A 27,821-nucleotide genomic window follows, 5' to 3' on the forward strand; every position below is an offset into this window, starting at 1 on the left:
GCTGCGCTCGGCAGCCCAGGTGTGCTCAGGTCCGCTCCACGGCCAACTCGCCCTCCTCTACTCGCGCCAGCCGCCGCCCGGAAACCCATGCCCTCCCGCCACGTCATGGTCCAGGTGGGTGCAGCCAGACCCCTGGCCGGTCGGGAGGTGCGGGGATGTTGAGGACAGCCTGCATCCCGCGCTCTCCAGCCTCCAAGCCATCCTCCACCCCCGCCACCCCAAGCCCTCAGTCTAAGCTGGGGCCTCCCGCAAGATGACCCAGACCCAGATGCAGGGAGGGACCAGGGTCCCAGGGCAGCCCTTATTCCGAGGGTGGCACCGGGCTGGGCTTACACAGATGCACAATGGTGTGTAATGTGTACCCTTCCTGGGAGGTACACAAGCTCAATGGGCAGGCACACTGCAACCCAAGAAATGGGAGAGCAGTGGGTACCCTCCACCCAAGCAACAGAGGACAGTGGGCACACTCCACCCCCAAAATGGAACAATGAGCATCCTCTACCAAGAAATGGGGACATAGGGAGATGCCACCACTCCTTGGAGGGGTGTTATTTCTAGGTGGGGAAATCACATCCCATCTTTCCCCTGATCCAGGAGGGGTTACCCCAGCCTGCCCTCCACACAGGATGAGAGGGAAGGAGAGAGAAGAGAGGGATAGGGAACTGCTATTTGAAGGTGGAGGAACCTCCCCACAGTCCTGCTCCTTCCTTTTCTCAGGGGAGGGGATGACAGTGGGGAAGGCAGTCCCTGACTCTCAGGGGAGTTCAGCAAACCCATCTGGGGCTAACACTGCACATCTGCTTCTTCAGAAAACACCCCAGGTTTATTCTGTGGAACTCAGTGGAGCTAAAGACATGGAGCAAACAGACAAGGGAGATGACAAGAAGAAGTACAGGGGCCTATGGGACAACTGCTTGGAACTCAGAAAAAATCACCACAAAGAGGAACTGAGGAAAGAGGTTGATCTGGTGAGTGGATTAGGCCTTGAAGCCAAAGGGGCCTTCTGAGAGCTTCCCCTTGGGAAGCTTCCAGGGAGCTTGATCCTATAACCTTCCTTTTCTAAAAGAAAAAGCAGTCTCAATTGTTTGAATTTCCCTATAAGATTGTTTCCTTAGGGGTTTGTTTATTTGTTTGTTTTTAAAGGGAGAAAGAGAAAGGTATGATACTATCTGTCTAGGATTCCTGCAGTATGGTTGCAAGCATTCCCAGGTGGGACTCAGGGAGGGGTTTGGGATTCCAGTCCCCACAGGCTTGGCCCAGACTACTCTCCTTTCAGCTACTTCACTGAGATATGAGTAACTATTTGCCAGTTTCTAGCTGATAAAGTGAAACTATTTGAGATTTACTAGGTTTCTGGTATATATGCCCTATGAGAAGGTGATAAGACTGATGGGCTTGAAGCCAGATGACCTTACACCCCATTAAAGTTCTACTTTTAACTGTAACTGGGAAAAATACCTAGCTTAATTGAAGCTCCATTTTCTTTAGGTAAAACGGGAAATAAAGAGTTTGCATAGATCTGTGAGAAGGAAAAGAAAAGAATAAGAGTATTTTGTAATTAAAGTGCAATATTATTACAATTGAGGAATGACTTTGGCCACAGAAAAGGGCTGCCTCAGAACTGAAATATGACACTTTGTCTCAGGAACACCAAAGGGGAAGGTTCTACACTCAAGTTCATTTCATTGCAGACTTTAAAGCCCTATGACTGAGCAGACTGCAGTGGTACAGGCTCCTGGTGGCTAGAAGGCCAGTAGTTAAATATTCAGGAATTTGGCAAGCTGACCGACATCTTGACATTCCGTTAGTACTTAGAAATTTGGTTACAGTGTGAAAGGATCAGATGCTACACATCAGGGCTTCCTGTTTCTTCTGGAGAGCTGGTGAAACTTGGAGCGGCATACTAAGCATTTGTCTGTATATATCTTGATAGACATTTAAGAACACAGACCTGAAGTTGGACTGAACTGAACTCAAATCCCACTTTGACTGAAGCTGCTTCCTATTTTGAAAAATGAGAATGAAAAAGGATGTCTATCACTTAGACTTGTAAAGATGGTTCAATGAAATACAGCAGGAGGAAGAATTCGAATAGCATCAGACAATAGATATCATTCTTAATGCCTATGTGTTTCTAGCATTCAGGATTGAAAATGTATCTAGTCTTCCTTGAAATTGCTACCTATAACATGAAAACATATCCATTGTCATTTGCCTGTTTATTAGAAATGAGAATCTCTTTTCTTGAGCATTTTGTGTAGATGTGTAATACTGAAACATAATTCCCAAGAGATTAATAAATATTCCCCTACTTCCCAATAATTCTGTAATTTGGACAATGCACTTGGATGCTCTTGCACCCTGACTTCTTCATTAAATCAAAACCTTAATGAGAGCCAAAAGCAGCCTGGCTTCTGAATAAACCCAAGCCTAACCGAGGGTGCTGTCCTGTGCTATTCCAATTCTGACCAGCAGAGGGTACTCCAGCCCCCATCCCTTCCTTGGCTTTCTGCATCATCATCCTTAAAGACGAGGCCAAGGGGAGAAGGACAGGTGCTCAGCCTTCCTGTGCAATCTGTTGAAACCCATATCCATCCATGCAAACAGTGGCTCTACTCAACTGTTCCCTGTTCCTCATACCTGCCCAGACTTAGCACACAGTGCACAGAACTGTGTCTTTAATTCTTTTTTAAAAAACCTTTATTTATTTATTTTTAGAGAGAAGGGAAGGGAGGGAGAGAGAGAGGGAGAGAAACATGGTTGTGTGAGAGAAACAGTTGGTTGCCTATCACATGCCCCCAACTAGGGGTTGGCACTCAATCCACTGAGCCTCACCAGTCAGGGCAATGTGTCTTAATTCTTTGAATCCCTGGCAATGTCATCTTCAATTAATGAAAGAATGAGCAAAGCAGATTCTGGCTAAGGAAGAGGCAAAAAAAAAAAAAAAAAAAATTTAATCATGGAGTCTAATCTCTTATCATGACGCTTTTTGCATATGGTTAAGAGAAGATGTGGCTCTGGTCCCAGTCACAGTATAAATCTTTGTTCTGGACAGTCAGAGCATAAAGACTTTGTTCTGGGTCTGAGGGAGGTGCTGGTGGGTGCAAGTCCTTATAACAGAGTTATCAGCGCACAATGTCAATGATGCCAAGGTTGAGAATCACTGCTTGAGTCTAATGACCCTGTGGCAAAATTAGTGAGTACAGGTAGTATATAGCAGGTTTTTAAAGTACAGGATGCCTGTAACCAGTGACCTACCTGAGTCTCAAATACTTGAATAAGGAAAGTCATGGATGGATCCTGAGTTGTCATGACATGTGGAATGGGGTTGCTTGATATTGCTTATTACCCTCCACTGATCCCACATTCACATCTGAGTTAACAGCTTTACACTGGGTAGGTTCGGACTTGCATGTGCTGTAGCTCAGACTGAGGTAGGATGCATTGCTTCATTCATAAAAACTATGTGGTAAATGACAAATCAATTCTGAACTTTTCCAGGGTGGCCAGAAAGTCCCCTGAATCATGCAAGCCTCTTCTGTAGCAGGACCCTCCATTCCCTCTTTCCAATGGTCACTTGGCACCTAGGCCTCTGTCTCTTACTTGCATACTTCCTGACCCCTCTCCCATCACCTGTGTTACTCCCAGCTCCCACAGGGCTTGCCAAGCTTGAGTCTTTGGAATAACCCAATTCACTCTGTTTTTCTTTTTATGGACTTCAGGATGACCACAAACTCAGTAATGAGGAATTGGAAAATAAATACCATACAAATATCATTACGGTAAGTCATGAGGTAACTCACATCGTGAGGAGCAGCCATGTGACTATAAAGGCAAAGGGTGCATGGGAAGATAGATGGCACCTTTAAAATGAGTGGCTTATAGCACCAATATTGACAATGCCCTGGTAGGTGACAGAGGGTGGCTAATGTCAGGAGCTGGCAGGCTGAACCAAGGCCCTGGTCAAGATCCTAAGCTGAGCTGTATGCTGACTATACATTTCTCCTGCCTGTGACTACAGAAAGCTATGGTCTCTCCCAAAAGATCAGATGCTTGCTCATTGTCATTGTCAGAATTTGTTTAATCCCTGTGTCCAGGAAGTATGATGGTCTTATCAAAGAATGGGGAAAACCAGTGTTAAGAAGCCAGGGTCCAGAGTGACAGCCTTAGACCCTACTTGTCCTCTTCTCCCTCCTCCTCTGAGAAAGAGTAGTGGAATTAAGCAGCTTCCAACTCTCCCACCACAGAGATATTGCTTCCTCTGTGAAATTAAACTCAACTCAAATTTCAAAAGCTTTAATTTTGGCTGTATATGTTCAAGTCAACAAAAATACCCACTGTGTATGATGCACTGGACCAGCAGTGAGAGGAGCAAAGAGGAGCAGGCACTCCTGGTCTTATGGAGTAAGCATAGAAAAGTACCATATCATCCACTCAGTTTCACTGAGAGGGCAACTGAGAGGTCTACAGGGCATGCTGAGCAATGGAGTCTGACCAGTGGGACATAAGGCGATGGCTTAGATTTAAGTTGCCAGAGTACCCCGGGGGTGGGGGGCAGGAAGGACGGAGTGCATGGAATGGACAGGGTGGGCGTTGATGGTAATTTTGGTGGAACTCTCCAGCACTTTTATAGTAAGCTAAGGAATAGGACTGTATCTGTTGTATAAGGAGCATAATTTCTAAATAAGGAAATAGTTTGATAAGATCGGTTTTCAAAAGGCAATTCTTGGAGAAAACAAATATAGAGCGATATATAGGTATCCATTTCATTTCTAAGTGGGAAATGGAGGATCTAGAAGAATGCAGAACTGTGAGGTGAGCATGTGAACTAGGGCGGAAGCAGTAAAGTGGAAAGGAATGGGCAGATTAAGGAGCCACTGGTTTTTGAACAAATTCCTAATCCAGCTGAGGAAGAAGTGTGGGCAGAGTCAAGCAGTGGGCTGGGCCCTAGTAGGGGTGGGATTGAGATTAGAGAAGGCAGTGGAAGGGAGGGGTGTTGGTGAGTCTGAGGTTCTGGAGAAGGAATTACAAATGGGTGGTGGTGGTGGTGGTGGTGGTGGTGGTGGTGATATCCAGTTGGTGACTCCAAATCCAATTATTCAACAACTGTGCGAGTCCTTGCTACAGAAAAAGCAGTAGACCCAGTACAGAACACAAATGAATAAGGACAGGGTCCTTACTTTAACTGCCTTACAACGTAATTAGGAAGAGAAGGTATGTAAAAGACTTTCTTTATAAAAGGTTGTTTTCCGGGGAAAACCCTATGGATGATAGTTCAGGATTTCAAGGGCGGTCTCCATGCACATGTGGATGGAGGGCTTCCGGCAATAAGTGACTGGCCATGTGGGCCTCAGGTTGGTAGGACTTGTAACTTAAGATGAACAAGAACTTAGAACTGAGGGCCAATATCTAGAAAAGCAGAAAAGCATCAGACTTAAAGATGAAAAATCAGCCATGTGCCACATCAGAGTTCCAGAAGAGAGAGTATTTTCTGGATGTTACTACATTACCCTTAATCTTGGTGATTAGTTTATGTATTTTCAGAGAAGGAAAACTCTGACTCCAAAAAACCTCCGCTGCCTTGCGGCATACCTCTTCAGGGGAAAGGCTAAGGGAGTAAACCCCGACAGAAAATCCGGAGCCGGAGTCCCTAAGGCGGTTTGACGTTGTAGTCAACACCGGCAACTCCTGCGGCGCACCTGAAGCCAAGCTGTATTGACTCCGTCTTTCCCTTGGACCCTTCAGCTGCGAAGAGAGGGGGGGTCTGCTGCATGGGCAACAGCAGACCCTCCATATCACCCTGCCCAGGCTCTGTAGCTTCAGCTTCACTGGAGAGGACACTCCAGCGTCATTACAAGATGTCGATTCAACACGGGAGGAGACAGATACCGTGTCACTCCCAAGTTGGCCTGCACAGCCATTCTCGGCGGTGCAGATAGACTCTTAAGAAGCTACACCATCGTCTCTCGAGATGGACGGCTGCCGACGACGAGTTTATGTATTTCAAATCCTCCTTAGCCAGTTTGTTGCTACCTCTGGTTAAATCTCTAAGAAACGGAACCACCATAGCAGACAAAATATAGCAGCTCTGATATGCCTCAAGTTCCATGTCTATAAGATGAGGATAATAATAGTTTCTTTTTCAGAGGGTTATTTTGAAAAATAAGGTGAGTAAACATATGGAGAACACTGCCTGGCTGACATGAAGCATTAAATATTCATTTTAAAAAGGTGGTGGGAATGAGGCATCACCCACTTTTCCCAGCCCTCCCTGGCCATGGTAACTCCTTCCCAAAACCTACAGAAGTATGACGTCCAACCCGAGGCAGGAGAAGTGTCTAATTCTATATGGTGTTTTTTGTTTGGTTGTTTGTTTTTTATTGTTTTTATTTTATTTTATTTTTCAATTATAGTTGACATTCAATATTATATTAGTTTCAGGTACATAGCATAGTGATTAGACATTTATATAATTTAAAAAGTGATTCTCCCCAATAAATCTAGTACCCACCTGGCACCATATAATTACAATATCATTGACTATGTTCCCTATGCTGTACTTTACATCCCCTGACTATTTTGTAACTGTCAGTTTGTACTTCTTAATTCTATTGGTTTTTGTTCAACTTTCTCAGGGTCTTTCCAGCACTCAAGCTGCTGAACTCCTGGCTCAAGATGGGCCCAATGCCCTCTCCCCTCCCAAGGAAACACCAGAGATTATCAAGTTTCTGAAGCAGATGGTGGGAGGTTTCTCCATCCTTCTGTGGATGGGAGCCATCCTGTGCTGGATTGCATATGGGATCCAGTACTCTAATGATAAGTCTTCATCCCTAGACAATGTAAGACACTGGGGTCTCCCGTGTGGTTTTGCTGAATTACTAACAGGGAAGAACAGACTTATAAAATGAGGGCTTTTCATGGGCAGAGCCCTGGGTGGAATCAGGGGTCTCCCACTGACCAATCACTGCATAGGTTTGGGAAAATCAATTATTTTTCCAGCTGTAAAAGAGAAATTATATATGACTTCCTGATGTCTCAGAGGCAGTATAAGCATGAATTTTTAAAAAGAGAGAGCAAGAAAGAGAAACATTGTAAGTTCCTAAGTAAAAAAAAAAAAAAAGTATATGCATGTGAAGTATTTTGGGGCTCTGTCTCCTGAAATCTAATCCTCTCCCTTTAATATGGGGAGCACATGTGACTGCTTACAACTGAGCAGCAAAACCACAAAACTGCACTGGCCAACATGAGGCTGAGAAAAAGTAGCCAGATGCAAAGAACCACATACCGTGGTTCCGTTGGTATGAAATGCCCAGAACAGGCACAACCTGGAAACAAAGCAGATCAGAGGTTGCTAGGGCTGGGAGCGGGAGTGGAGAGACTGCCAGGGGGTACAAGGGGTCTTACTGAGATGATGGAAATGCTCTAAAACTAGACTGTGGTGATTGTTGCAACTTTAATAAACAACCGTGTAAATATTTTAAAAATCATTGAATTATAGTCTTCAAATGGGTACATTTTGTGGCCTGTAAATTACACCAGGACACAACTGCCATCTCTCTAGCTTTTTTTGAAGCTGCTTTCTCTGACCAATACCTTTCCTCCTGACCCAGGTGTACTTGGGCACTGTGCTCGCCCTGGTTGTCATTTTAACGGGGATCTTTGCTTACTACCAAGAGGCCAAGAGCACCAACATCATGGCCAGCTTCAGTAAAATGATTCCACAGGTGAGTGGCAGCTGCCTCTCTCCTATCTCTGCATGACTTCAGGTGAGGAGAGTGGGACCTTGGAGGCACAGAGTTCCTGCTCAGGCCCGGCACCATCCTTTGCTCACTGAGAAGTCTTGGGAAAATGACCTAATTTCTCTGAACCCCCATTTCCTCAGGGGTTTGAGATAGGAAAATGCTTAGTCAAGAGTATAGTAGGATGGAAACATTAGTTATTGCACAACATCCTTCACTACTGCTTGGAGGTGTTGACGAGCTGTTCAGGCAAAAGTCATTCAGGTAGTCTGGTAGCCAAGGACATCAACCCATGATTTTGTATCTGTGACCATTTTGGCTGCCATGGCTGAGCTTCACTGTATGTTGCTCCAGAATGCTCTCAGGGCAAGGGGCATACTGCTCCCATGGCCCCAAATGGACCCTGGTAGTTGTCCTCTAGGGAGACTGTGCACCACTATCAGCACAGTGGGAAAACCACATGGTCCCCTGGGCCCCAGAACTGCCAGCTAGAGAGACTCTGGGGGTCTTTTGTGCTAATGGATGAAAGATCTGCCTCCACCTCCATTAAGGTTGTCCTGACCTGAGAAAGATTATTAAACCCTTTGGTTCAGCCTTCAGGATTCTTCCCTGACTTCCCAATCAGGAGTACTCAAACCTTTCAGTCAGACCCAGGCTGTTCCTTTGCTATATTTGCCCACAATACATTTTCTGGGTCCAAGGATATCAGTAGGTCCTCCTCCTCAAGAAAAAAATAGTTCTTAGGGTCTTTAATCCCAAGTCAAAATCTTTTGCTTCATCTTTTGTCATTCTGACAGCTGTCTGAGTTTGGGTAAGGAGTAGTTGCAAGAGCATCAGCATCATTCCAGGATCGGAAGTGTCTATCACATTTTATTTTGCAGCAAGCACTTGTCATTCGAGATTCAGAGAAGAAGATCATTCCTGCAGAGCAGCTGGTGGTGGGGGACATAGTGGAGATTAAAGGAGGGGACCAGATCCCTGCAGACATCAGGCTGCTGTTCGCCCAGGGGTGCAAGGTAAGTGTCACAGGCACCCTGAGGATCAGGCTGCTAACTGGCTGGCATTCTGTGGTCCTTCCAGGTCTCAGCATAACTGGGGCAAAGAACATGGTACCTCATATTGAACTTTTTTACAATTTCTTCTAGGTTGACAACTCCTCTCTCACTGGTGAGTCTGAGGCCCAGCCCCGCTCCTGCAAGTTCACCCACAACAACCCCCTGGAGACAAAGAACATTGGCTTCTATTCCACCACCTGTCTGGAAGGTAAGTCTGGCCAGCTCTCAGGAGCACCCATACCATTGTGCCCCTTCAGGCTCCATGTTCATATCTCTTTTTGTTATGGGAGAAACTCTCAGAAACTTGGTTCTTCTTGATGATGCAGTAAAGAATTACAGATCAGTGAGCCTACTAGTGTGCAAGCAAAGTTTATTAGTGCTAAGTTCTAGTGGGAAATCAAAAGCAAGGGCAGCTAGAGCAGGAATGGCAAAAGCAGGATAGGATGATCAGAGGCCCAGTGGCCAGCACCCAGGTGACCAGATGCTGGGTGGCCAAAAGAGAATGAGTCCTTTGTTCTGAGGACTTATATAGTTGGTGTGATGGAGGTGAAGGAGTTACATATTGATTGACGGAAAAAGGTGGTGCTAGCTCCCCTGCTGGGGGAGAGGGTGAGACGTGACTACCCAAACATAGGTATGTATGGGAGTCTGTTAGCCCAAATCCTTATCTTGCTCCAGACTCTTATGTGTTCATTTTGCATACCTGACAGGGGGCAGGCAATTAACCAGAGTTGTTTCATGGGCTTTTTCTCTGGGTATTGTAGACCTCCCATTTATCCTTTTAGACCTTGGGATGAATACACAGTCTCAATGTTTTCCTTTTCCCAGCTAGTGGAGATGATACACTCAGACTTTCAAGGGCTCCCCACCTCCTATACTATCTTGTTGTTTGGAATGCTTGGCAACTTTATTGAACTGGGCTCAGGACGACTGGGTCAACGGGTGCTTTTGCTTTTAGTCTCTTGTATTAAGTTCTTTGTTAGATTGCAATGGTGAGGGCCCTGCCTTTATTTCCCCTCTGGCCGCTCTTTCCACTGTAACATTTCCATGTCTTATACAAAGCTTGTCCAAGACAAAACCTGAAATGGCAGGGCCTAGAGAACTAATGTTGGCCTTTGTAATGGTCATATGCCACTTGATCAGGTGAGCCACCAAAGAGAGGCAAGTGAGCAGGCTGTGGTCCTCTGCTAGGTGAGGACTCCTGGAATAAAATGTCCACTTCACCTATAGGCACAGCGACTGGTATTGTCATCAACACGGGTGACCGCACCATCATTGGTCAGATCGCCTCACTGGCTTCTGGACTTGGGAATGAGAAGACACCCATTGCCACCGAGATCGAGCACTTTGTTCACATGGTAGCAGGAGTGGCCATCTCCATTGGCGTCCTTTTCTTCATCATTGCGGTGTCCATGAAGTACCATGTCCTGGACTCCATCATCTTCCTCATTGGTATCATTGTGGCCAATGTGCCTGAGGGCCTCCTGGCCACTGTTACTGTGAGTCTATGCTGCTATATGGCCTGTCCCCTGACCCTGTTAAAGCATACCACCCTGCTATGCTGGGGGAGCTCCTGCCGAAAACTTCAGGTCTCCTCCAGCTCAGAGCAACCCTCCTTCCCTGTCAGGGACAATCAGGAGACATTCTGAATTGAATGTTTCTTAGAGGGACAGAAGGAATTGTGAGGTTGTTCATATTTGAATGCACTGTCCTTGAAAACTATATTTTCATTTAGGAGCTCTATCTGCAAATTGCACATGTAACTTTGCCCCTTAAGATCTAGGTAAGACAGACCTGATCCACCATTCACAGATTTTGGTAAAACAGACCCAATCACCATTCACAGATTTTCAAGTAGCTTGATAACTTCCCCACATTTCCACAACTTCCTTGGCATTTTCTACAACTGAGGAACTTAGGCACATCGTTTAACTAATTTCTCTTCTCTCTGATGCACACAAATGCACAAATTCATTCTCTTTTTTCTGTAGAGAAATTCAGCCCTTTTCTGCACCTTCTCCCAAGTTCAGCTTTGGGTCTTCCTTTGTGGAGCTCATTCAGTTCATCCTTAACAAACCCCTCCCCCAAGAAGGGCAGAGAAGAGGGACCCATGGTTCCAGTTAAAAAGGTGGCCTCAGATCATTGGCTTGCTGTTGTTCTCAGCAAAGATAGACAGAAGAAGTATCTGAACTCCAGTTCTGTTCTGACTCCAGAAGGTAGTCATTTGAAGAAACTGAGCCCAAAGAAATCTTTGAGATCTGGGAGTTTAAAAGAAAGAGCTAAGAATGTTTAAAATCTGGACCTCTTAAAATGAAATACAAATGCTTCTTGATTCACCAAAGCAACAAATGAGCCTTTGGGACAAGCTCTTTGGCACAAATCTTATGTATTTACCCTGTTGTCCAACAGAAGCTGGGCAGCCAAAGCTCCCTCTATAGTACACATGAATATGGGTCATAGCAACCTTGCTTGGCTTTACCACCTGTGGGTTTCTCAGGATCAGTTTCTTCAAGGGGGGAAGGGACAAAATAAGTATCCTATATTTAATAAGAAGGATGGTGGCACATAGGGTTTATCAGCCACTGCCTCTGTAATGATAGCTCTGTTCTGAAATTGGTCCAGCTCTAGCTATTTTTATGTTATTATTCCTGCATTCAAGTGGATTTTTTCTCTCTTCTGTCCAGGTGACTCTGTCACTGACAGCAAAACGGTTGGCCAAGAAGAACTGCCTGGTGAAGAACCTGGAAGCAGTAGAGACACTGGGTTCCACCTCCATCATTTGCTCAGACAAGACAGGGACTCTGACTCAGAACAGGATGACTGTGGCACATCTGTGGTTCGATAATCAGATCTTTGTGGCTGACACCAGTGAAGACCATTCGAGTAAGTCTTCTGGAGCAGGCTGGCCCAAAGCTGTGGACTTGAGCAGAAGGGCGACCCAAATGTGATAGGGTTGGTGCTCAGCCTCAAAACTGTGTGAATAGTTTGTAGAGAGCGTGCCCAGCACCCACAGCATCCCATGTGCTTTCTTTTTTCCAGAGCAAACTTTTGATCAAAGCTCTGGAACCTGGGCCTCCTTATCAAAGATAATCACATTGTGTAACAGAGCTGAGTTCAGACCAGGACAGGAAAACATCCCCATCATGAAGGTAAAGCATCTGCACCACTTGGTCTTAAACCACAGCCAGTTTGAAGTCACTTTCCCTGTTCTGACTTGGTGCTACATTTAGTATCTCCAACATAGGAAATCTTGTACTAGTAAGAGTAAGTCTGCTCCCAAGACCTGCAGAAGATTTCATTCATTCTAACAAGCTTTGCAACATCACAGAGAGGTCTAAAGGTCTCAGATTGATCTCAATCCTTTGAAAATTTTGTCTCATTTCAGAAAATGAATGTGCCCTTGTTATTTTCCTGACTTCTTGATCAGATAAGCAGATTTAATCAAAGTTTTTATTCCATAAATGTGATTCACTGAATTTTGAAATATAATTGGATGGAAATAGAAGGACTGATCTTAGAACACATTCTTCTTGGCAGCAGACACTCTAAGGGGTCCTGGAATATTGGAATATGCAATAATCTAGCACCCTTTTTTCTCTTCCATCGCTTCCTCCTTCTGTTGCCCTCTCTTTCTGCCTTCTTCTACCTCCCAATGAGTCGCTGAATTTATGTCCCTCTGGCTTTTCTATTGGCCCTTTGTTTTCTTCATTGACTATCTTTCTTATTTTTTTGCTTGTTTTTCTTTCTCTATCAGCTCATCAGTTCTCTTTGTGGTCAATCACTTTGCTGTCTTTCAAATCCTTAGGTCCAGTTCTAACTTCTCACCCCGACTCCATGGATCTCCAGTTAGCTGTGTTTTCACTTAGAAGTTTTGACTATTAGATTCTTAACAAAACTTGTCCCAATTTTTTTTATTTTTCTGTGACATTGCCATTTTGCTTGTCATCTGGGCCAGAACTTTTAGAAGTCATCTTTACTTTCTCCTCACCAAGTGCTATTATTCTTGCTTCAAAACATCTATAATTATAGAGGCCAGTGGCCTCTATAAGATTACAAAGGGTCTAAAGTCTGAGGTGTGGGGGGGATGTTACTTTTTTTATTGTTATAAAAAAATCAATTAATGAAGTAATTCTAAAATAATGGTAACATAGGAAAGGGAGAAACTGGAGAGATTGCATGCAGGAACCATGGACATGGACTGGGGAAGGGAGGGATTGCTGGGGGAGGGGGGTGCTGGGTGGGAGGGAGCAAAGGGGGAAAAAATGGAACTATTGTGACAATATAATCTATAAAATGTAATAAAAATAAAAATATAAAAATATTTAAAAAATAAAATAAAATATTAAATTATCAATTAAAAAAACAAACAAAAAAATCTATAATTATACATTTCTATTATCACCAATACTTTGCATCTAAATAACTGTACTGGCCTCATACTTGGCCTATGCAACTCTAGTTTATGGCTACCAAAGTCTTTCTTGCATGGCACTAATTTTCCTTTAAAAACTGCATTAAATGAAAAATGTTTCCTAACTTCATTTGTTTCTCTTTTTTCTACTTCTCAAATCTAGACCTCAGCCAGCCTTTCAGGGCCCTCCACATCCATTTGTCCTCCCAGCACTTATGCTAGAAGTCTTCCATGTCTTGCCTCCATTTATGACATTCTGGCTTCTAGGTTTTCTTGTCTCTTTTTAAGACTCGGTTCCTAACTGCTTTTTTCATGAGCTGTCAGAGTTCTGACAGAGCTTTGCTAATGGCAATAGGTGGCATCACTCACTTTAACACTTTTAAAAAAATAAACATATGAGAATATGTTTATTGATTTTAGAGAGAAAGGAAGGGGAAGAGAGACAGACAGTCATACAGACAGAGACATACAGACAGACTTCAATGTGAAACATCGATCAGTTAGTAGAGATCAAACCCACAGTGTTTTGGTGCATGAGATGATACTCCAACCAAATGACCCACATGGTCAGGGCTCACTTTAACACTTTTACCATGGTCTTAACTCAGTCACAATTGTGTGGCATCATTTTGTCTCTCTGGCTAGATGGCAAGCTTAGTCAGGCAACATGTCAGTTCACTGAAAATAATCCCAAAATAACCAGATTATGTTCTGCAAATATTTTTTATGTGCTGTGAATTGTTTTCTTTGATCTCTTTTCATTCTCAGAAAGTTGTGGTTGGAGATGCCTCAGAAACTGCTCTTTTGAAATTCTCAGAGGTGGTTTTGGGCGATGTGATGGAAATTAGAAAAAGAAATCACAAAGTAGCAGAAATTCCTTTTAACTCGACCAACAAATTTCAGGTGAGTTGTTCCTCACACGTGAATCTGTTATCATGAGAACAGCATTTCTACCTGTACGTACAAATTTTGAATGATACTTGATTTCAAAAATAATCCTCCAAGGTGGATGGCCTGGATATCTGGTAAACCCAGAACAGGTTTTCCCTTGCTGGCTTGAAGCAGGTAGACAAAAAGAATCTGGTTGGCCTGGCTGCTACTAGAACAATCTATCTCTATTTTAGGCACACTCACATACACCCTCACTCACACTCACAAATGCCCCTGTGGGGTGACTTGCACAAGTGAGGGGCAACAGCCAGAGCCCAAAGGGTAAATGAAATGTGGGGGTGGGGAGAGAGCTAACTGTCCCTCAGCCCGTGTCAGATGATTCACATACATTGTCTAATTGATCCTCACAATAAGCATGTGAAATAGGACTAATTAATCCCAATTTATAGATAAGGAAACAAGCCCCTGTGTGTGTTGGTGTCACCAGGCTCACACCAGCATCAAAGTGTGACAACCAGTTTTCACACATCTGTTTGGCCCTGAGAACATGCTTTTTCTACGCCATAAGTCAGAAGCAGAACAGCCTTGCTCAGGCCATATAACAAAGGATTGCCCTTTAAGAAACCAGTGAAGACTGTTTCCAATGACCAGCCATGTATCTTTCCAGTTATACCCCATGGAGGTCTTCTTTACACTCATTTCTCAGAAAGAAAATGGCTCTGCTTACCTGGTTGTCTCCTCTCATTTCAGGGGTGGCCAAAAACCAAACACCCCCATCCTCCCATGTTTGGACAAATAACTGTGTAGCCCAAGGTCCTGCTGCTGATGGGCTTTCCAGTAGACTCCAATGCCAACAGCCATCGTGGTTTAGTCTTTGCATTAACAGTAAGGTGTATAAATAGGATAGCCACATTTATATCAGTTTCTGGTGATTACCCTGCCATTTTGTTTAGATGAAAAAGAACTGGTTGTTGCAAACATCTTTGTGGATAAGGCAGCAATGAAGAACTGCAGTTAGCCAAATAGACCACCAGCAAAATTGTGTGATGTCAAACATTAAAGCCAGGATATCAGATCTCTCATTCAAAACTTAGTGAAAATAGAATGAGTCACAGTCCTAAGATAACAATAGTAATTATAGCCTGCATGCTACTTTCCACATGTATGAAATCACTCCATTCTCACCACGGCTCTGAAAGGTAGAGAGTGAGGTCCAGAGCTTTATCACATTGCTGGTGAGGGCCAGAGCCAGAAGTTACACAGACCCAGGGAGTCTGTGCTCTTTCACACAAGGTTGAATGGCCTTACAGTCAGGAACAAGACTCGGAATCCTTCATCTACTCCAGGAAAGACTTCCTTTGGCATATGAGAAATGAGAAAAAGCAGGTTCTGTGAGGTTTCCTGTATAAAAAATGGAGGTAGAAAATGGGCTACCAGAGTTAGGACTAGAAATAAGAGAGGGCCTGTACAGGTTTCTGATGATGAGGCCAAAGCACCTCTTTGGATGTTGTTGGTGCCATTTTAACTCTACACTTGAGCACTAGATGTCATGACCTTGGAAGGTTGTGCGGTTTCAGTCAACTCAAGGAGACACAATGGAAAGTCCTTGTCTTATTGGCCATAGAGTAGCAATTCCCCAAACTGAGACAGGTCCATGAAGAGATTTTCAGTAGTTTATGGCAAATTAGATTTTTAGGACAATATTTTTTTAAAGCTTTATGTGAAGGTGAATCTGTTTCATCTAAACAAGTATGCTTTATATCCTTCATGATCAGGGTGGGTCTCACACCTGCCAGCCTGAATTCCCACCACCCCCACTCCAGCAACCTGCTAGTGTGTGACCTTCATGAATCATTTAACCTTTCTGCACCTGAGTGTCCTACCTTGGAAAAGGTGATAAGAGTGCTTACAGCTTTAGAGCAGTTCTGAGAATTACATGAGTAACTGCATGAGCACATAGAATAGCACGTACTATATAAGTGTTTGTTGTTCCTACTTTTTAAATGTTAAAATGCTCTATCTTTGAGAAAATGATAGTGGTAGTAGATGAGAGGTTTTCTGTTTAGTTTGCTTTTGCTTTGGTTTGGTTGGTTAGCTGCTTTTTAATGTCTTTATTTGGCCATGGGGTGGGGGGAAGAGCTGGCAAATCTATGTTTGCCCTCTATTTTTTTATTGTACCCATGTCTGATATCTGAAAGTCTAAGAACTATTGGTTTAGAATCAAGTGATAGACCCAGAATAACAGGATTTATCTCTGAAACTTATCCATTCTATCTCAAATACTCCAGCTTCCTAAAATTCCTTTTGAGATTAGAAGAGTACCTGGTATATAATAAGGGCTATGTAAGAGTTAGCCATTTACTATTGTCTATACTTTTTTTTCACACTTTTCCCAATTATTTTTTTAGAATGAGTCTAAAAGTAGAATAACTAGGTCAAAGGATATTGGTGTAAGAATTGTGATACCTGTTACTTAACTGTCCTCCTTAAAGCCTGTACATGAGCCTGCCCACTTCCTCACATCTCTACCATTTTCTCTCATATCCAGGGAGTAAAAGTGGATCAATGTGAAAACGAAGAGGCTGCTGCTCACAATAGGGAGGTAGAGATGGGAGGTGAGATGAGGTGGCTTACAGTCCCGCTCCCCCCCCTTATGGGCACCCCTGCAAATCTTATTCAAGGCAGAAGATGTCACAAGCTGACAGCCACGTCTGGCCCCCCTAAAGAAGCCACTTAATTTGGACTCAATCTCAGAGTGCCCTGCTGGGCTGCGACTAGACGGCTGAGTTCAGATCTCTTGCCTATCACTTAGCCAGAAGGTGAAAAGCAAAAAACCTGCCTGTAGAGTTCCTTCCTTGCATTTCAAGGATAAGTAGACCAGCAAGAAAAAGGGTTGCTTTTCATTCTGTCATGTTGCTAATTGAAAGGTCTGTACAGTTCAGGCCTTTTGTAAAAGAGATAGTGTCATGATTCACTAGCATGCTGTACTTATACTCACTTTCTTCCCTCGCAGCTCTCCATACATGAGACAGACGACCCTAATGACAAGCGCTTCCTCATGGTGATGAAAGGGGCCCCTGAGAAGGTCTTAGAGAAGTGCAGCACCATCATGGTCAATGGCCAGGAGCAGCCTCTGGACAGGAGCACAGCCGAGGCCTTCCACACTGCGTACATGGAGCTGGGAAGTCTAGGGGAGCGTGTGCTGGGTGAGCTCTTGGTGGGAGAAACCTTATATATAACCTGTTCAATGCAAGGTTCTGTGCCATGTCAGTGCATAAGAGGAGACAAACTGACCATCCAGCAGAGTAGCCATGGTATCCATAGCACTCACAGGAAGAAGGATGGTAGATAGATAGAGAATACTACATGATGGTAGCAAGGAGTGTGGGGCTGTTGCCAGGTCAAGAAAATCTGGAAATATTCTATGGAAGGAGTTACATTTAAACTGGGCCTTAAATGACAATATTTGAAGGAAAGTAAGGGATAGGATTCATGGTGGAGGGAACAACATAGGCCAAGGCCCAAAGGTAGAAGAAGTGGCATTGTGAGCATTGTCAGAGAGCTGGTCAGTGTGGAGTGTTGCAGGATGGTGGAGATGACATCATCATGGGAGGTAGGACTGGTAAGATAGACTGCGGGTCAAGGTATGGAGTGCCTTATGTGGGTCAGGAACTAGATTTCATTCTATTGTCAGAGAAGAGCCACTGGAGACTTTGCAGCTAATAAACTGATCAGAGTCAGAGTTTTCTAAAGGATCACATTTGGTAGCATCAGGGAGCAGAGAGGCCTGGGTCACCTTGTTCAGGTGACAGAGGGCAGGAATTTGATCCCAGGCAGTGGGGACATGAAGAACAGGACAGACTCCAGAGATTTCTTAGAGGCAGAATTGGTAAGACTTGTCACCTAATTAGAGGATAAAAGTAAGTTTTTAAAAATGTAAAAGTTTTTAAATTAGTGATTAGGGGGAAATATTACCAGTAACAGTGACAGGGGACATTAGAGGTAGAAGAAACAGTTGAAATACAACCACTGTGGCAACAACCAAATTGTGGTCACTTCAGTAATATCAGAGAGTATGCCTTACTATGAGAATCATGGGTTGACAGAGTGGCACCTCTGAACTACAGGATGGTGAATTCAAGGTAACAAGTTCATGGTTGATGATAAGGCTCATTAGACATCTTGCAAGTTCTTGCCAGTAGAGATGGAATCTGTGGAATGTGTGTTTCTAAAGGATTTCTGAGTTTTTAAAACAAGTAAAATATATAAATGAGATGATAATGCTTTAAGCATGCCTCAAATAGCCCACAGTACCAGGTAGTCTTTTCAGGGCAAGACTGATACTCATCTAACTAGAGTCTCTCTAGGAACCTCACATTTGACTTCTTAGAGCCTGTGCTTTACTGAAACATGGAATGCAGTGGGCCACGATGAGAATTAATCTGATAAGAAAGTCACACAATCTTGGAAATCCCACCAGACAAAGGAATCCCTTCACCTCAACCTGTGAAAACCAGACGCCATCTGAGTAACAAATGGTTCTGCTCCACTCCTAGTGGCATTTCTCTCACATTTAGCTTGATTAAAGACTGAGCTCCATACTATTCTCCTGGTGCCCCAGATTCTTTACCCCTTTGTGCAGTCACATGTGCTGTTTTGTCTGCCTAAATGGTCTTCCCACCCCACCTCACCCGTGTCCTCCCTAACACCTCTCTCAAGAGTCAGCTCACATACCACCTCCTTGGTGAAGTCTTTCCTGACTCCCAATGTGTCTGGAGTATAGCTCTCCTTAGTAACACTCACCATGCTCTATTATGCCTTTTTCTTTATGTCTCTGTCCCCACTCTCAGCTGGGACATCTTCAGAAGTAAAGGCTATCCACTCTTGGTCTTCATAAACCTAAAACATAACAGAAAACCTAATGGCATATGACTTATTTTTGGATGAACCATTTTTTTGCTAAAAACAACATGCATTATGGAGCTAAAAGAATGAGTTCTGGTAGACTCTACTGGTATAAGAGTAAAGGAATGAGAATTATGAAAATATTCCTCCTTTTCTCATGTCATTTCATAGCCTAGTTTCACTGACTCCAAAATTCATGCCCATTCCAGGTTTCTGTCATCTCTACCTGCCAGCAGATGAGTTTCCAGAAACCTATTCATTTGATGTCGATGCCATGAACTTCCCCATGTCCAATCTTTGTTTTGTGGGGCTCTTGTCAATGATTGATCCCCCTCGGTCCACTGTCCCAGATGCAGTCACCAAATGCCGGAGTGCAGGGATCAAGGTGAGAATTAGCTTCCTGACTTAAGAAGTCCTCCATGGATGTTGCATCCCTTCCTACAAATGTTTGTCAGGAAAGATAATCAGTATTTAAGTCTCCTCAAGTAAATACCATAATTCCCTTTTTAAAAATCTACTTTCATCATACTAAGATTTCAGTAACTGTGCAATAAAAGCATATAATTGTGTCTACGTGGAATAAACCACAATCATAACTGTAGTGAGAAGAAAGCTAGCTCCCTATGCCATGAAGTAGCCATATTTTGTCCTAGACTATAATAGGCAATAAAAGATTTTATTACTAAATCTTGAGGTTCAGCCTCCATAATCCATTTGCTTTCATGATATTGAAACCAAAATCTTCATTCCATTACCATGTTAATATCAAGACTGTGGAAGCCATGTGAGCCTGTCTCAGCTGTTTCACAAATACAGCAACATTATAGGGAAAGTGCATCCTCTAATCCAAGGAGGAAATGCAAGAAGCTTAGGAGCAAGGTTAGATCCAATGGGATCAGTGTGTCCTTAAATAATAGTTGTATTTTTGATCTAAAGATCAAGAACTGTCTGTAGGGGCAGACCACAGTCATCACTAACCATGTTCTTAACAGGTCATGGCAGAGTAGTTGATACTGAACTGCCCCTACTCTGGCCAGCCAGTTGTTCATCATCCCCATGCCTTTCTCTATGTTTGTGTTCTAGGTTATTATGGTTACAGGTGATCATCCAATTACAGCCAAAGCTATTGCCAAGAGTGTAGGTATCATTTCAGCCAACAGTGAGACCGTGGAAGACATTGCAAAACGCCTTAACATTCCTGTAGAGCAAGTTAACAAACAGTAAGTAACCACAGAACCAACGTGGCAGAAACTCAAGTTCAGTGGGACCCTGTTGGCTCAAAAGAGCTGTGCAATTTGGAGCAAATCCCCTTTTTTCCAAACACTCTCAGGGTGATGCTAGGCTGGTTTTCTCTATAAATGATATCCATTCATTCACTCATAAGTTTATTGAACACCTAATATGTGCCAGGCACTATTCAAAATGTAAAAATTACCCTTTATGTGTCCCTTGAATGGAACGGCAAAACCAATAAAGTAGATCTGAAAACTTAAGTGCCTAATTTACAGTGAGAAAAACTGAAACAAAGAGTTGATATGAAATGATTTTCCAGTGATCTAGTTGTATAACCTGGACTATTAAAACCCTTTGGGTTTTGTACATTTCTTTTTTTGGTGGGGCAGGGTGGGTGCAGAGGGGAGAGTAAATATAATGGAAGCTTCCTAAGGAAAGATTTGGTTTTTCCTTGTGTCCTTTCCACAATCAATTGTTGAGTGCCAGCTATATATAAGGCACCTTGCTAGCCACTGGGATTACGGTAACAGACTGGACACTATCCCCGCCCTGGGGGAGTTTTCTTCCTTGCTATCTAACCAGAGTGGCAGAAAACTTAAAACTGATGATGTTATGATGAGTACAATGAAGGAGGCACACGGAACAGAGAGTTGGCAATATGGGAAGAGTTAGTTAGTAATTTAAATAATTGAAGGACTCCAGGTCTCTGTGTGAAAATAAATGCTGTTGGCTTTACTCTACTTTCATACATGTGAGGGAAACAAAGAAAGACACATGAACCTCTTCTAGTATATCAAATATTCATGCCTTTTAGGAGTACAGAGCTGTCAGGTAATAAGTTATCATCAGGCCAAAGAATTACTAATTAAAGCAACCAAACAGAGTTACAGCCTCTGGGCACAACCATATGTGAAATCTAAGTGTCTTCTCCTTTGTAGAAATAACATTAATCTATGAAATACAGGTTTAGAACTTTTGTTTAATTATTTTTAATAGTAGAATTATACATTTTCACACAAGTCACAGACTGAACAGGAAAGTAGGGTGGATACTTTTGTGAATGTTTTCAGTTATCCACTTTATCGGCTAGCCTCATGCTCATATAAAAAGTGGATTTTTGCAGCTGTGGTGGAAAAGGAACCACCCATTCCTTCTTATCTTGCTTTTATATTTTCTTACCAGAACTTAGGAAGACTTGTGATTTGAGTCAAGTGCTAGAATTCCAATATTTAGCACCAGCAGGAAAAAACAGACGTAAAAAAGCTCAAAAGTTTATAGATGTAAAGAGAAAGACACACAGTGCTTTGTACAGAGTGTTTAAGCTGAGACTTTAAGACTGAAATGTTGAGTGTTAGTTAAGGGAAGGTGAGGCAGCAAGACCAGTGAAGGCCTTTGAGCTGTGAAGGACATGTGGGCTCAGAACTGGGTGGTCCAACAGCACTGGCTGGACCTGGCCTCGCGGGCTACATCTGGTGTCTACTCTAAGCACAGTGGAAAGCCTCTAAAGAATTTTAGCAGAGGATAACATAATCAGATGTGAATAATTAGTAGTTCTTTTTAGTCAGCAGAAAACAGTTTTCCTCAAAGAAGACCTCAAAAACTTTTTTTCTACATAGCTCATTGAATAGTAGATACTCTATAAATCTGAAATAAACAACAACAAGGAATTGTTACCCATGTTTTGGCATAAGCTGAATTCTAGGACCCACAATATATAAACAGGCAGGGTTTTGTTTATCCTACATTTACCTATTAATTAAAATATTGCCCAGGAAGTACCACTTCTCATCCAATCTTGTCAGAAAAAGGTTAATTGGTTGTTCCTATTGGGGAAAAAATAGCTTCCTTTTTTAGCCTCAGTTTACTGTCTTGAAATAGAGTCCAAAGTCCCCAGTACTCAAAATTCCTGCCATCCTACTTGAGTATTGGGTGTCAATGACCTTGAGTTCCCAGTAAAGTCAAAGAGGCTTCAGCCCACATTCTGCCCAGAATAGTTTTTCAGCCAAAGATTGAACCTTTGGGCTCACCCAGTTCCTTCTGGCCCTGCTAGGGATGCTAAAGCCGCAGTGGTAACTGGCATGGAGCTAAAGGACATGAGCATGGACCAGCTGGACGAGGTCTTAACCAGCTACCCAGAAATCGTCTTTGCCCGAACGTCCCCCCAGCAGAAGCTGATCATTGTGGAAGGCTGTCAGAGACAGGTGAGTGGGCAGCAGTGCCCAGAGAACCTCCCAGTTCCTCACCATCCTGCAGGGAACTGCAGGGCTGAGATTCAGACCAGAGATCATGGCTTGGTGCCTTTCCAATCTCTTGAGACAGTTCCTTGCCCATCCTCATCACCTCACATTGCCACCTCTTGGGCTGACCCTCTAACATCCTTAGTGACCCTCCTACATGGAGTTGCACGCTCTCCAAAAGGCTTTCTGACATTGAAGCATCTGGAACTATGGTAGGTGTGGGATTAGAAAGACTTAAAATGTAAGATAGAGAACAAAAATATAAAGATGCAAGATATAAAATATACAGTTATCCCTCAGTATCCTTAGAGGATTAGTTCCAGGATCCCCACCCCTTCCAATACCAAAACCCGCAGATGCTCAAGTTCCTTATATAAAATGGAGTTTTATTTGCATACAACCTATGTTTACCTATAACCTATGTTTACATATATGTAACTGACATTTTCACATAACCTACATTTGAACAGAGGCTATATTTGAGCACATCACTTTATTTTTGTGGCATCAACATCGTGCTTGGCATATTACAGATTCAAGTGTCACTTTTTGGAGCTTTCTGGGTTTTATTGCCCCAAATATTTTTGATCATTGGTTGAACCTTCAGATGGGAAATGTGTGGACATGGAGGGCCAATGGTATCCCTTTCACCTGCCACACGCATTGGTTTTAATTATTTAAACACATCTTGTTTGGAGTTCATTGTCTGGCACCTGGGATTTCCCATCTTTATCTTTTTTTCAAAACCCAAACTGGGCCCTTTATATCCACTCCAGTTGTCCTCCATCCTGAAGACAAAAGAGAAACAGTGTTCTTGTCAGACTTTTGTCCTGCTCACTCCCATTTTCTTCATCATGTCCCTGTACATAGGATGCAGTTGTTGCTGTGACTGGGGATGGAGTGAACGACTCTCCGGCTCTAAAGAAGGCAGATATTGGGATTGCCATGGGGATAGCAGGTTCAGATGCTGCCAAAAATGCAGCCGACATGGTCTTGCTGGATGACAATTTCGCATCCATAGTCACTGGGGTGGAGGAAGGTGCGTAGTCTTCCTCCAAGTGATCTTCCTGAAAACTGGGGTTACCTGGGGGAAAAGCCAGCCCTATAAAGAGAAACATTTTTGCCTAGGTCGCCTGATCTTTGACAACCTCAAGAAGACCATTGCATACACCCTGACCAAAAACATCGCTGAGCTGTGTCCCTTTCTGATCTACATCATTGTTGGGGTGCCCCTGCCCATAGGCACCATCACCATCTTGTTCATCGACTTGGGCACGGATATTGTAAGTAGCACTACAGGGAATAGGGTCTGATAACACCCCCAGTTCATGTGAACTTCAGAGTCATTGCCTTCAAAGGCAAAGAGATAGACTAAATCAATGCTTGTCAAACTGTTGTGACGGGGCCTGAAGCTCAGGTTTTCTAATGAGCTTTTCTGTGATACCAATACTGCTGGTCCACCAACTGCTCTTCAAAGCAAAAGACTAGAGTGATCTGTCAAAGGATTGGAAATTAAAACCACCTCACTTCATTAAAAGAGCTTTTCAAAGATGAGTTCTTCACCCTTCAAAAAAATATGCCATATGTCAGGTTCAGTTCTCTTTTTTGAGAGATGTGGTTGACACCAAGATAGCCCCTGTGCTGCTGGGGGCCCAATTGCTGAAGTAATAACCCACATCACCTCCTTGTTATGTAAAGGATCTGTGATCTGGAGGCCCTTTGACTCAACACAATAAGAAGCCACAGTTATAAAGCTTCACATTGACCTACAATGCTGCCACCTAAACCCTCCCCTCTGCTAGTTCACATCTGTGTAAAAAATCCTTGTGACATCATGTATGTGTCTCTGGCTTACACCAGCAAAGTAGGAAAAGCAGCTGGGAGCAGTCTGAACTCTGAAAATTGCCACCTTGCCCCTTTCCTGCTTTACACAGCCTCCACATTGCAGGGAAACTGGAGATAGCTCTACGATGGATGGGAATTGAAATCCCCAGAGGTTACAGTCAGATGATGTCCAGGCCCTTTAGATTTGCTCAGTTTTATCCACTGCAGTGATTCTTCCAGTGTAGTCCAGGCATCATCTGGGAACCTGTTAGAAATGTAGTTTCTGGACCTAGTCATGACCTTGTAGGTCAGAAAGTCTGTGGTGGGGCAGGGGATAGTGATCTGTCTTAATAGATGCTCCAGGATGGAGGACCTGGGAGTGAACTGTGATCCAGGGGCATGCCAACAGGGGAGGTGTTGGTAGGAGAAACCCATCCCAGAGGGGCAAAGTGACTTATAACTAACATTGTATAGAACTGCCAACACATGGTGATGATGGAAAGCAGATTGATCTTAAAAGACAACTACTTTTAAATTCTCTACAGACAATGCATCCCTCCTTATCTTCATCCTGGATAGACCTAGATAGACCCACCACCACCTTCCACCCCCCACCCCCCCACACACACCTAGGCCCCAGACTATACCCCTGCTGTCATCCTGTGGTTGTAGCACAGTGTTTAAGGGATGCGCTTCATGGATTCTCCCCTCCAGCTTCCCTCCATTGCCTTGGCTTATGAGAAGGCTGAAAGTGACATTATGAACAGGAAGCCTCGCCACAAGAAGAAGGATCGACTGGTGAACAAGCGGCTTGCCATATACTCTTATCTCCACATTGGTATGAGAGCATGTCCTGTCTGTTACCCAGGGGAACACCCAGTCACAGTCAGAAGCCGTGTTTTTCCCTGTAGAGTAGGATTGGTGTGAGAGGAGGAGAATGAGGTCAGGGCAGTTCTGAGGTCACTGTGGAACATATGCCCTACTCTCATTTCCTTAGGCCTCATGCAGTCCCTGGGAGCTTTCTTTGTATACTTCACTGTGTATGCACAGGAGGGCTTCCGACCCAGTACCCTCATTAACCTCCGGGTGCAATGGGAGCAGGACTCTGTGAACGACTTGGAAGATAGCTATGGACAAGAATGGGTAAGGAGCCCCCTTCGCCTTCCCTGTCCTCCTGTTCCTCCCCTCCTGTCACTGCACTGTCTGGGCTGACACAGAACTTAGCTTCCCTGGTTGGCCTTAGTGATACAGAGAAGGTGGCAGTTTTCTAAGTTAACAGCGCTTCTGGGCCCCTGGGTGACATTGTTGTGGCCTTTGCTGGGACCTGCCTCATCTCTTGAATGCAATGAATAGAGGTCACAGTTTTAGGGAAGACCAGCCAGTCCAACGATGGGCCAAATCAATTAAGTTAGCATCTTCTCCTGTTCACTTGTTTAAAGAAACAAACAAATGAAAATCTGTGTTGATCCTGTCTCTATCTTTCAATTTCAGTGAGGTGGGGAGAGTAGAGTGTCACAGAACGGCATGGAAATCTCCCTGAAGTTTCCCCTGTAGGGTCTCATGTTCTCTCCTTTCCCTGTCCACTGACAGACACATTACCAGAGGAAGTATCTAGAATGGACAGGCTATACAGCTTTCTTTGTTGGCATTATGGTCCAGCAAATAGCAGATCTGATCATCAGGAAAACCCGGAGGAACTCCATCTTTCAACAGGGCCTCTTCAGGTACTGCCTGCATCCCACCTCGCTTTCCAGATGATGAAGCAGCATAGCATGCAAGGCATTGATGTCATGGGCACTGGGTGTGTGGTCCTGGGCCACAGGAATTCAGAATCCTCATGCTTTAATGTTTCTTGTAGAAATAAAGTCATCTGGTTGGGGATTGCCTCCCAGATTGTCATCGCTCTGATCCTCTCCTATGGCCTTGGAAGCATCACAGCCCTGAATTTCACCATGCTCCAGTGAGTTCCTTCCATAGAGGGAGGAAAGGGCCAGCCATGCTCTGAAAAATAAACATCAGGACTTGAGGGGAGGGAATGGGATTCACCTCCAGTCTTTCAAAAGAGATAAAACCAAGTCAGTTCTGTATTAGAGTTTTCCCAAAGAGAAAATAGATTTCCCACACCTCACCATCCCATCTCTACCCTCATCTAGCAGGTCACCTCAAAGGCAGATGCTACTTCTAGTAGTCACAATCCAGGTTAAATATGAAACTTTTCCAGTTTCACATTGTGCGACCCCATGGATCTGTTCTTTCCAGTGAGGCAGAGAAATGAACTGGGAGTCCTCTTCCTTTGGTGGAAACTGACCCTCCTTTGATGGGTTCCGGCTCACCTCCCCCTTCTGTTTCCAGGCCTCAGTACTGGTTTGTGGCTGTGCCCCATGCCATTCTCATTTGGGTGTATGATGAGGTGCGGAAACTCTTCATCAGACTCTACCCTGGAAGTAAGTTGTAGGATGGTCTTTGAGACCCTGCCTATCCACTTCAACAGACTATCCATTTCTAATTCACTTTCTCCCTCTGCAGGCTGGTGGGATAAGAACATGTATTATTAAAACCACCCACTTCCCAGGCCTCCTGCCTGCACATGGGCATCTTCCTCTTCATCTCCTGGCTCAGCAAAAACATCATCAACACATATGGGAGAAGGCAGAACACCACAGGAAAGACATGGCCAGATGTTTTATACTTTAAAGCACAGATTTGACTGTTTATATATGATTTTCATCTCTATACACACCTCCTTATTTAAAAAGATGTGAATTTTAAGATAATAGTGTAGGGAAAATCTACGTATTTATATGTATGTAAAGCTCAATTGCATGAGATAGTCTTGGGTAATCCAGACCTCTGTGGTGGTCTCCCTGCTCCCTAAGCTCTCATAGGATTGCTTGGACCTCCATTCCACACCCTGTAAAAAGTGCAATTACATCCCAAAGATTTCTGTGAATTCCCAGATATTTTATATTTTCGTAGTTACCTTTCTCAAAAGGGGCCAGTGCAGCTGGAAATTTGCAAGTGATGGTAGGTTTACATCACAGCAACATGGACACCACAGTTTTGACTCTGAGATGTCCTTCTTAAAGGTCCCCAGCCACCTAGCTGCACCACCTCAACCATCCTTGGTGCTCTCCCTCCTACCATGTGACCCCTCCCTCCCACCCTTCCTCCCATGCTGCTCTCTACCCCTACCACCAGCTGATGCTAAATGAGCTTCAAGTCCAGTTGCTCTCCTGACCCAAAGGAATTTTCATTTCACAGGAGTTAGCCTCAGAAGAGAACTGTTGTTGTTTAAAAAGTAATATTTATTTCTTGTAAAACAGTTGCAAAGCACCCTTCAGCACTCATTATATGTCTGTTATATTTCATAAGAATATGTATTAGATTTATTCATGTGAGACACATACATCCATGTTGACAACCCCAAAGAGTCCTCATTTTTAAGTAAAAGGTATTTTATAAAACCAGGTTTCATTGTGGTTTTCCTGTTAATTCGAGTTTTTCTGGAATGCAGAGCATAGGTCAT

At 43.7% G+C, this 27,821-nt stretch overlaps 1 protein-coding gene across 1 annotated transcript; it reads left to right on the forward strand.

Annotated features, from left to right (window-relative positions):
• ATP12A (ATPase H+/K+ transporting non-gastric alpha2 subunit) lies at positions 1–27,759 on the forward strand. Its single transcript, XM_090273709.1, has 23 exons — positions 1–114; positions 810–968; positions 3,723–3,782; positions 6,636–6,839; positions 7,611–7,724; positions 8,621–8,755; positions 8,885–9,002; positions 10,025–10,293; positions 11,479–11,677; positions 11,834–11,943; positions 13,974–14,108; positions 17,110–17,302; positions 19,211–19,386; positions 20,085–20,221; positions 22,285–22,435; positions 23,342–23,510; positions 23,600–23,754; positions 25,010–25,133; positions 25,293–25,438; positions 25,886–26,019; positions 26,154–26,255; positions 26,648–26,739; positions 26,822–27,759. Exons 1-23 carry the CDS (start codon positions 88–90, stop codon positions 26,848–26,850), a joined length of 3,138 nt encoding a protein of 1,045 aa, XP_090129835.1. The 5' UTR covers positions 1–87; the 3' UTR covers positions 26,851–27,759.
• Positions 27,760–27,821: the final 62 nt, after the last annotated feature.

The sequence above is a fragment of the Furipterus horrens genome, unplaced genomic scaffold (assembly GCF_987537825.1).
Source record: "Furipterus horrens unplaced genomic scaffold, mFurHor1.1.pri manual_scaffold_4, whole genome shotgun sequence".
Lineage (NCBI taxonomy): Eukaryota > Metazoa > Chordata > Mammalia > Chiroptera > Furipteridae > Furipterus > Furipterus horrens.

Coding starts and splice junctions, on each gene's coding strand:
- ATP12A (XM_090273709.1), top strand. CDS start 88: ATGCCCTCCCGCCACGTCATGGTCCAG. Junction 11,678..11,833: donor CACCAGTGAAGACCATTCGA/GTAAGTCTTCTG, acceptor TCTTTTTTCCAG/AGCAAACTTTTGATCAAAGC. Junction 23,511..23,599: donor AGTCACTGGGGTGGAGGAAG/GTGCGTAGTCTT, acceptor ATTTTTGCCTAG/GTCGCCTGATCTTTGACAAC.